General features: G+C 37.0%; 1 protein-coding gene across 1 annotated transcript in view; it reads left to right on the top strand.

Moving 5' to 3' along the window:
• DTNBP1 (dystrobrevin binding protein 1) overlaps positions 1-9,032 on the top strand; it is a 124,645-nt gene that overhangs the window by 24,957 nt on the left and 90,656 nt on the right. The window contains exon 5 of the mRNA XM_027128417.1: positions 5,297-5,429. Within this exon, the coding sequence (XP_026984218.1) occupies positions 5,297-5,429 (133 nt within the window). The remainder of the gene's footprint in view (positions 1-5,296; positions 5,430-9,032) is intronic.

The raw sequence follows: 9,032 nt of genomic DNA, 5'->3' as shown, positions 1-9,032 counted from the left end.
ACATAAATTGTATAATTTGCCAAAGACTATTTGGAGGGAAATTTTATAGGGGAAAACTTAGACTGAAAGTCAGTGAGCTAATCTAACCTAAGAATTAGAGGACAGAATAAATCATGAAGGAAGAATGAAAGAGATAATAAAGATGAAAAAAGTAAATGAAATAGAATATAAAGAATACAATAGAAGCCAGACAAAGCCACAAGTTCTTAGAAAAGACTAATAAAATTTGGTAGATAGATGTCTGCTGATATGGAGCAAGGAAAGAAGGATAAATAATTTTAAGAATTAAAGAATATAACTACAGCTACAGCAGAGTGAAAGATAAGAGCTTGTGAAAAACTATGACAAATTTGAAAGCTTAGACAAAATGGAAAAACCCTGGAAATTTTTACTAAAACCAATTTTAAAAGTAGTACAAATCCTGAATAGTCCTATAGCCACTAAAGAAACAGTATTAGTGATTAATCTTTTCACTAAGAAAGCACCAGGTCCACAAAGTTTCATAGGAGAGTTCTATCAGACTTTCAGAGAGACTACCATTTCAATGTTAGACAAACTCCTGCAGCAAGTGAAAAAAGGGGAAACTGCCCAGCTCATTTCATGAGGCTAGAATAACTGATACTGAACCCCAACAAAGGAAGTATGAGAAGGTGAAATTGGAGCCCAGTCCCATTCATGAATACAGTTACAAAAATTACAAGCAAAATGGAGGCATTATCTCTCACTTAACTTCAGTAACCTATTTCTGGAAATCAGATGTTCTGTGCCAGCACTCTGTCCAGGAACCTATTTGTCACATTCTAAATTGGAAAAGTCATAATGTGTTACACATCCACCCAAAGCCCTCAACCAACTTTCTTAAATATATTTAAGAATATATTATAATATATATATATACAACCAGCAAAACGTCTATAGATGGTAGCAATCTGTTAGGTAGTAAAGTGCTTCAAACATAGCTTTCTGCTTACCAAACCTGTGATACACTCGTTGACAAACAGCTGCCTCGTGTGTAGTAACGTGACCTATCCACACTCACAGTATGCAGGCCTTGCCTCTCCTTTATAGATGGGCTCCTTGTACCGTCTTGTGATTCTCATATTCTACCAATGTTATTTGAAATTTCACTTGAGAATATTCTCACACATTGTTATAAAATGTGTATCAAGCGTCAATGTAAAGTTTTCCTATATAACTGTGAGCCAAAACTTTGTGTATGTGTTTGTATATGTGCTTGTTCTGTGAATGTTGGATGATAAGCAAGAGGCATTCTACCTGGGAGACATCCTGCTGTATACATGGCTGTGATGGCAGACCAAATCCAGCCAGGCATAAACACCCCAGATTTATTCCAGGATTATAAAGTTGGTTTGACATTAGAAAATCTTTTGTATGCCGTTGATCACATTAACAAATTAAAAGAGAAAAATACATAATCATCAGATGCAGAAAATACATTCAGTAAAATTATTCAGAGTAAAACGTTTTAGCAAGTTTCTAATAGAAGTTAACTTTTGTCCTAATATCTACCAAAACCTGCAGTATTTGACTTGTAGTATTTTGATCCCATGGTCAATCATCTTGCTAAATCCTCTTATTCTAATAATTTGCATTCAGGGATGGGAGTTGTTTTGTGTAGATGGAAGGGAAGAAGAAAAACCTACCAGTCTTTCTTCAGGTCTTTTTACAGTGGGTAGAACCTCCAATGTAATGTTGAATAAAAGTAGTTGAGGGGCTTCCCTGGTGGCGCAGTGGTTGAGAGTCCGCCTGCCGATGCAGGGGACACGGGTTCGTGCCTTGGTCCGGGAAGATCCCACATGCCGCGGAGCTGCTGGACCCGTGAGCCGTGGCCGCTGAGCCTGCGCGTCCGGAGCCTGTGCTCCGCAACGGGAGAGGCCACGACAGTGAGAGGCCCACATACCGCAAAAAAAAAACAAAAAACAAAAAGCTCTCTGACGTATTGTTGAGACATATGTAAATATTTAAAATGTATATCTTTAACATGCAAAGTGTTTTATCATGTGTTTGTTTTGTCAGGCCATGCTCATGTGTCTTTCGTGGCCTTTAACCAAAGAGTATCAACCTGCCAGGGCAAATATACCTAAGGACAATTCAGTTTTCTTTGACAAATTATTTTATACTCAATTACTTTAAAGCTAATTCTTACTATATAGTCTTAAAATTCAAAGCAATATCTTAGAAAACAGTTTGGTCAATGGTAACTTTGTTGTCTAGACATTTTCCACAAGTTTTTTTTTCTTTTCTTTTTTAACAAGTTCTTTGATTTGTTTTTCCCTCCCTTAGCAATGCATAAATGAGTACATAATTGATAGTGACTTAGGGGTTAGATTCTGAGGGTACCTTTTTAAGTTAGACTTCCAGTGCATTATTTGCTTATAATTTTTATTACTGTGAAATATTTGCCTTCAAATTGAACTTTTAAGATTCATGTTTTAACAGTTTGGTGCATAAGCTGCTTAAATTAGGCATGCTTCACTCTCTTTGTGTTCCAGGTTGGATCTCTTTTGCCTGTGGTGGGAAGTGAACTAAACTGGGTGTGGGAATGCCTACTTTCTGCAGTAATACATTTTGACCTTGGGCAGATAAACGGAGTCTCTCTATTTTTAGTTTCCTCACATATAAAATGGTATAACACCACTTACACTGCTTACCGAAGTTGTTTGAAAATCACATGAAATAACATGCCCCCAAAACACAGAACTGTTTTATACAAAGTAAGGTCCTAATGTTACCCATTTACTTGTGTCCCTGCTTTTTCTTTGTTCTCCTAACTTCAGTGTCCACCAGAAGGAATTTTGGAATGACTTGTAATTTGGGCAACAGACCCAAACTATGGGTTTGTCTTGCTACTTAAACTTGATTTCCTGGTGTTAAATCTGGATTTATTCAGAATTGTTTACTTGGAGGAGAAAAATTGGCCTTCTGGAGATAGCTCATTTCTTATTAAGTAAAGTTGAAGTACAGTTTTTCAGAACCTTTTCTTTTGCTAGCTTTTCACTTCTTCCTTTCATGTCCCCTTATACACAATCCCTAGAATATCAATTAAGGGCATGGGCTTAAGTGTCACATTCCCTGGGATTGAATCTAGGTCTTCTGTGGCCCTTGGGAAAGTGACTCAGCTTCATTGTGCCTTGGTTTCTTCTGTAAAATGGAAGTGGTAATATTGCTCTGTTTACAAGGTTGCTGTGTAGCTAAATTAGATAATATATGTAAATTGCTTAGCACAGGGCCTGGCACATAGAAATGCTCAAAATGTTCTAGTATTATTATATTACACTTGATAATGATTTCTGAGAATCCATTCAACATCCCATTCTTTTAAATTAAAATAGTATTTTGATGTATTCTGATATATTCTTTCTGTGCACGCTTCTTATATTCTACATACAGAATATAATTTTCAATTTTGTGGAAGACATGAACTATACTGTACTTAAGTTTTAATAGTTAAGTATGTGTCACTTTACTTTTCAGTAAGAAATGGTTCTTATCTAAAAATTGTTTATTCTAGATTTTTCAAATTTTTAACATAATTAACCAGAGTAATTAAGATTTAACAAACTTTTTAAAAGATATGCCATGTACCAGGAAAAATATCTTTCTTATCATCAGTTCAGCCCTGTGATACAGGAATTATTTTTTCTTTTTTAGAATTTAAAAACTGCAGTTAAGAAAATTTGTGAGACCTACACCAGACTAAAGCACCAAGAGTGCAGGGGTCTTTTTTTCTGTTTTGTTCACCATGGTCTCTCCAGTGCCGGGCAAAGAGCGGGCGGTCAGTAGAAACTTGTTGAATATTACAGATGAACCCTATGGGCACGGATCCTTGTTTCAAGCCCAGTTTCCTTACTATTGCATCACAGCTGTGTCTGTTAGCAATGCTCAGTATCTTTTAAACTCCTCTTCAGGATCTTTACAAAACCGGTTGGCACGGACATTTTGAAGTATACAGAATTAATGAGACATGCACTTGGAGTAGCGCTTGGTGTCACCTCCCCAGCTCAGCTGAGGCTCGTATGTGAGACGATGTGGTCACCCCTCTAATGTGGGCTGACTGACAATGGGGAGGTGTGCGTGAAGTGGGGATAATGTGAGGAAACAGGGCAGCTTTCTAACATCTTTATTGTAACTTAATTTTTTTATTTCAATGTTGTGAATTCCTAGAATATTAAAATGTGGAAGCTAAAATGATCTAGCGCCACATGCAAATAATTTTGTATCTTATTTTGATATTTTTATTCCTCTAAAAATTCTTTCTTTAGTGAGATTCAGTAAAAATCAGTTGTATTCATGTTTCAGCTCTTAAAGAATCTTAATCTTGGGATGCGTAAATTGTCCCTTTTTAAATATAAGTTAACTATGAACTCTGATTTTACATATAAAATTCAAATACACTTTCTTCTTTTATATAATGAATTTTGAAGTCTTTATTGTATAAAATATGGGTATCTTTCACAGTTCTTATTATTGGTGATGTTTTCAAAAGATAACCTCTCCATGCTCCTCCTAAGTCTTATTCTAGGTCCTTTCCTCTCTCACCATGTTAAAACCAAAACAAAATTGACTGGGAGAAACCGCTGTCTGTCATTGTCTTTACAGTCTTCAGGAAAACAAGTTAGAATTATTTTAGGCTAGTCTGGCATCTCACCACCCTGCTGTTGGGAACCTTTCTCCTCCGAAAGTCTTCTTTGTTAGTATAAATCCTTTTCTCCTTTTGCTGGAATTGATCAATAGCCTCAGTAATTTCTCCGTATACAAGTACCATTTATCTTACTTTATGCAGTGAGTGTTCCTGTTTAAATGGAAATTGAATCATAATATATTCTAAATGCATTAGGGAACTTTTCTTTTAAAAGAATTCCTTTTGTAAAACAAATAATTACCGATTCATTATGTTTTGGGTTTGTTTTTGTTTGTTTTCTTTTTGGTTGTTAGTGGTTGTTTTTTGTTTTATTTTTTCTAGATTTGAATTTTCAAATACATGGTTTACGTAAAAATAGGGTATAGTTAGAAGCGACTTCTAAGGTCACTGCTGACCTTTCTCTTTCCTGGGTTAAGATGCACTGATAAAAGCTGTAATTCGAGGTTTTCTGCACTGGATGTTACGGTGGTTGTTTTCTCAGAAAGAAAACAGCTCCAGTCTCTTTAGAGTCTCCTGTTGTCTGTACTCAGTTGGAGGGTTTTTGGAGGTAACGTGGGCTGACTCTCATTGGCTGGCTGTAATCTCTGTGCCTGCGGTCTGGTTTTACTTTAACCCGCCTCTTCCGTGTTGCAGCTGGTCGACAGCGAGGTGGTGGTGCTCTCCGCGCACTGGGAGAAGAAGCAGGCGAGCCTGATAGAGCTACAGCAGCAGCTTCGGCAGCTTCCAGGCCTGCAGGCAGATTTAGAATCCCTGACGGCAAGTCTGAGTAAGTTCCATGTTTGCCTCTGCACATTACTTCTAGGAATGAAAATAATTTGGTGTAATTCCAAAGCTTTCTAAGACTATATTAAATTATTGCTTAACAGGATGTGGGGGGAAATAGTTCTAATTAATTTCATATTCTGATTAACTGATGATTTGACAGAAAACGATGATTTAAAGTGTAGAAGTGATTTCTAAAGTATACCACCAACTTTTTCTGCCTCATTTCTGCTCAGAAAACATAATTTTGTTGATTCTTTAAAGTGACTCAGGGTGGTCTCTGTGACTTTAGGTCTCTGTTTAAAAGTGTAAATGTAGGAAATAAAAAGGATTGGGGTGGCTTTGTTACGACTAAAGGATATACTCTGGAAGTTGTTGCTTTTAAAATTAGGTCTGCTCAGAGCTTCATGTCTTGAAATATGCTTTTTTTTCCTCTTTAAACTGATGAGAGATCAAACCCTCATTAAATTAGGTTACCTGTTTGGCTAAATTTATACCTTGTGGAAATTTATATATTTTTGTTGTTTTCATTGGGATGAATTATGCTGATATTTATTTCTTGAGTTTATATTCAGAAAATTAACTTTTTTGTGTGTGGTACGCAGGCCTCTCACTGCCGTGGCCTCTCCCGCTGCGGAGCACAGGCTCCGGGTGTGCAGGCTCAGCGGCCATGGCCCACGGGCCCAGCCGCTCCACGGCATGTGGGATCCTCCCGGACCCGGGCACGAACCCGTGTCCCCTGCATCGGCAGTCGGACTCTCAACCACTGCGCCACCAGGGAAGCCCCAGAAAATTAACTTTTATGTTTGACAGTTGCCACATCTTAGGATAATATTGTGGCTTATTATTTTCTAACCAAGCTTAAGATCTTAGTGAAGAGGTAGGGGTTATCTACATAGGAGTTGAATTTCTTGAGCTGATAACCTGACCCAGTCTTAATAGGTAAGGAGGTAAGGATACCCCACCATCTCTTCTGTTTTTCAGTACTGCCTTTTTGAAAGCAAAATAAAGCTGATTTACAAAGCAGGTACTTAGCAAATCATAAAACGTGTGTGTGTGAATAAAATAGACACGAATGGTATTTGGAATGCTATTGCTGATAACAATAGCTAATGTTTATAGCACCCACTATATGTCAGAGATCGTTAGGCGCTTTACAAACATTTTCAATCCTCCCAAGATCCCTGTAGAAGTAGCTTTTATTATCGCACTTTACAGCTAAGGAAGGTTAGCCTTGGAGAGGTTGTGACTTGCTCAGGGTCACACAGTTAATAAGGTGTGAATCCAGGATCCCAGTCACGATGATGATGTACTCAGTGAGGGATGAGGCAGTTAGGGTGGCAGCTGTCAATAGGCCTCATGAACTGCATTCTTGAAACTCTGGCCTTAGTGTTCAGTTATTTCTGAAGGCAGGGTGTGGAAAAGAGATTCCGGGTCTTAGGAGGAAGGCCCTCCGCATTATTTCCCTCTTCCAAGTATAGGAATGATTCTTCTCAAGGCTTTGATAACTAACTGATGGGAAAAGCCTCCAAGATATTTGGAATATTCCTTTTAGCCACTTTCTTTTTAGCTTCTCTTCCTGTATCTCTCTGAGTCGCTTGCTTTTCATTGGTTATGTATTTCTTTGCAGAGATATTCACCTCTAATACCATTCCCCCTTTTCTTTCCAGCTGAGAGTAAATTCTGTTTATAAATGTTATTTGTTTGATACCACTCTTCTGATTAAATGCATTTGCCACAATTCTAATTATTTTCATAGTTAATTCTGCTTAGGACATGCAGTATATATAAGTTTTTCTTAAGGGAGAATATACTGTATTTTCATTCTCAATTTGGATTCTAATATCCTGAAAAAATAATACTTAGTGACATAATACCGTCTTCTTTAGAAACTGCATTTTGGCTTCTTAAATGAATGAAGCAGGCTTCCCAAATGCTCGCTTGAATTTTCTCTCTTTACTAATCTGAGAACATTGACCACTAAAGGCAAATTAAAGCTAGAGGATTCTCTGAAGTCCTATTCTAGATGGTCGCTTCCAAATAATTTGATTCTTTTTTTTCATTGAAGTGTAGTTGACACATAATATTAGTTTCAGGTGTACAACACAGTGATTCAACATTTAAATACATTATGAATTGATCACCATTGTGAGTGTAGTAACCATCTGCCACAATACAGTTATTACAGTATTATTGACTTATTCCTTTTGCTGTGCATTACATCCCCATGACTAACTTATTTTATAACTGGACATTTGTACCTCTTAATCCCCTTCACCTATTTCATCCAGCTACCCCACTGCCCTCCCCTCTGACAACCACCAGTTTGTCCTTTGTATCTGTGAGTCTTTTTCTGTTTTGTTTATTCGTTTTGTTTTTTAGATTCCATATGTAGGTGAAATCATATGGTATTTTTCTGTCTGACTTATTTCACGTAACATAATACCCTCCCAGGTCTATCCATGTTGTTGCAAATAGCGAGATTTCGTTATTTTTTATGGCTGAGTAATACTCCATTGCGTTTATCTATATATCATCTTTTTCCATTCATCAGTTGATGGACACTTAGGTTGCCTCCATATCTGGGCTATTTTTACTAAAGCTGCGGTGAACATGGGGGTGCATGTATCTTTCCTAACTGATGTTTTCATTGTCTTCAGATAAACACCAAGGAGTAGAATTGCTGGATCCTATGGTAGTTCTCTTTTTAATTTTTTGAGGAATCCATACTGTTTTCCATAGTGGCTGCACCAACTTACATTCCCATCAACAGTGCACGAGGGCTCCCTTTTTCCCACATCGTCGCCAACACTCGTTAACTGTCTTTTTGGTAATAGCTATTCCGACAGGTGTGAGATGATATTGTGGTTTCGATTCTCATTTTCCTGATGATTAGCGGTGTTGAGCATCTCTTCATGTATCTGTTGGCCATCGGTATGGCTTCCTTGGAAAAATGTTTATTCAGGTCATCTGCCTATTTTTTAATCAGATTGTTTTTGGTTTTGATATTGAGTTGTGTGAGGTCTTTATATATTTTCGATATTAACCCTTTATCAGATATATCATTTGCAATATCTTCTCCCATTTAGGAGGTTGGCTTTTCGTTTTGTTGAGGGTTTCCTTTGCTGTACAAATGCTTTTTAATTTGATATAGGCCCATTTGTTTATTTTTGCTTTTGTTGCCTTTGTCTCAGGAAAATATTTTGAAGCCAAATCTGGTAGGTTGTATAAATATATATCTATATCACTCATGTATTTTGCGAGTTCATCTCAATGAGTTTATCGATCATTCTTAGGTATTCGAACCATTTGGTTTTAAATTCTTGCTCATAAACTGTGGATTCCTTTATTTTTGGGTAGCTTCCAAATACTCCTTATCATCACCTAAATACCTTGATACAATATTACAAGGTTTAGTCAAGCAATAATAAAAAATAAAAATAACTTAGAAGAAAATGGTAACTGACCTATATGTTAGGATTCTTTTAGCTTCTTTGAACTTTTTACCCTTTCACTGTCAAATCTAATACCATATCCAGTCAGTCCCTCCATTTCCCAGGCTACTTAATTCTTTTGAGTCTTGTCCTGCTCTCTAGAGGGTCTGCCC

The sequence above is a fragment of the Aethalodelphis obliquidens genome, unplaced genomic scaffold, assembly GCF_003676395.1.
Source record: "Aethalodelphis obliquidens isolate GAN/ISIS:26980383/991018 unplaced genomic scaffold, ASM367639v1 scaffold34, whole genome shotgun sequence".
In the NCBI taxonomy this organism is placed as follows: Eukaryota; Metazoa; Chordata; class Mammalia; order Artiodactyla; family Delphinidae; genus Aethalodelphis; species Aethalodelphis obliquidens.
This window is presented reverse-complemented; position numbering and strand designations above follow the sequence as displayed.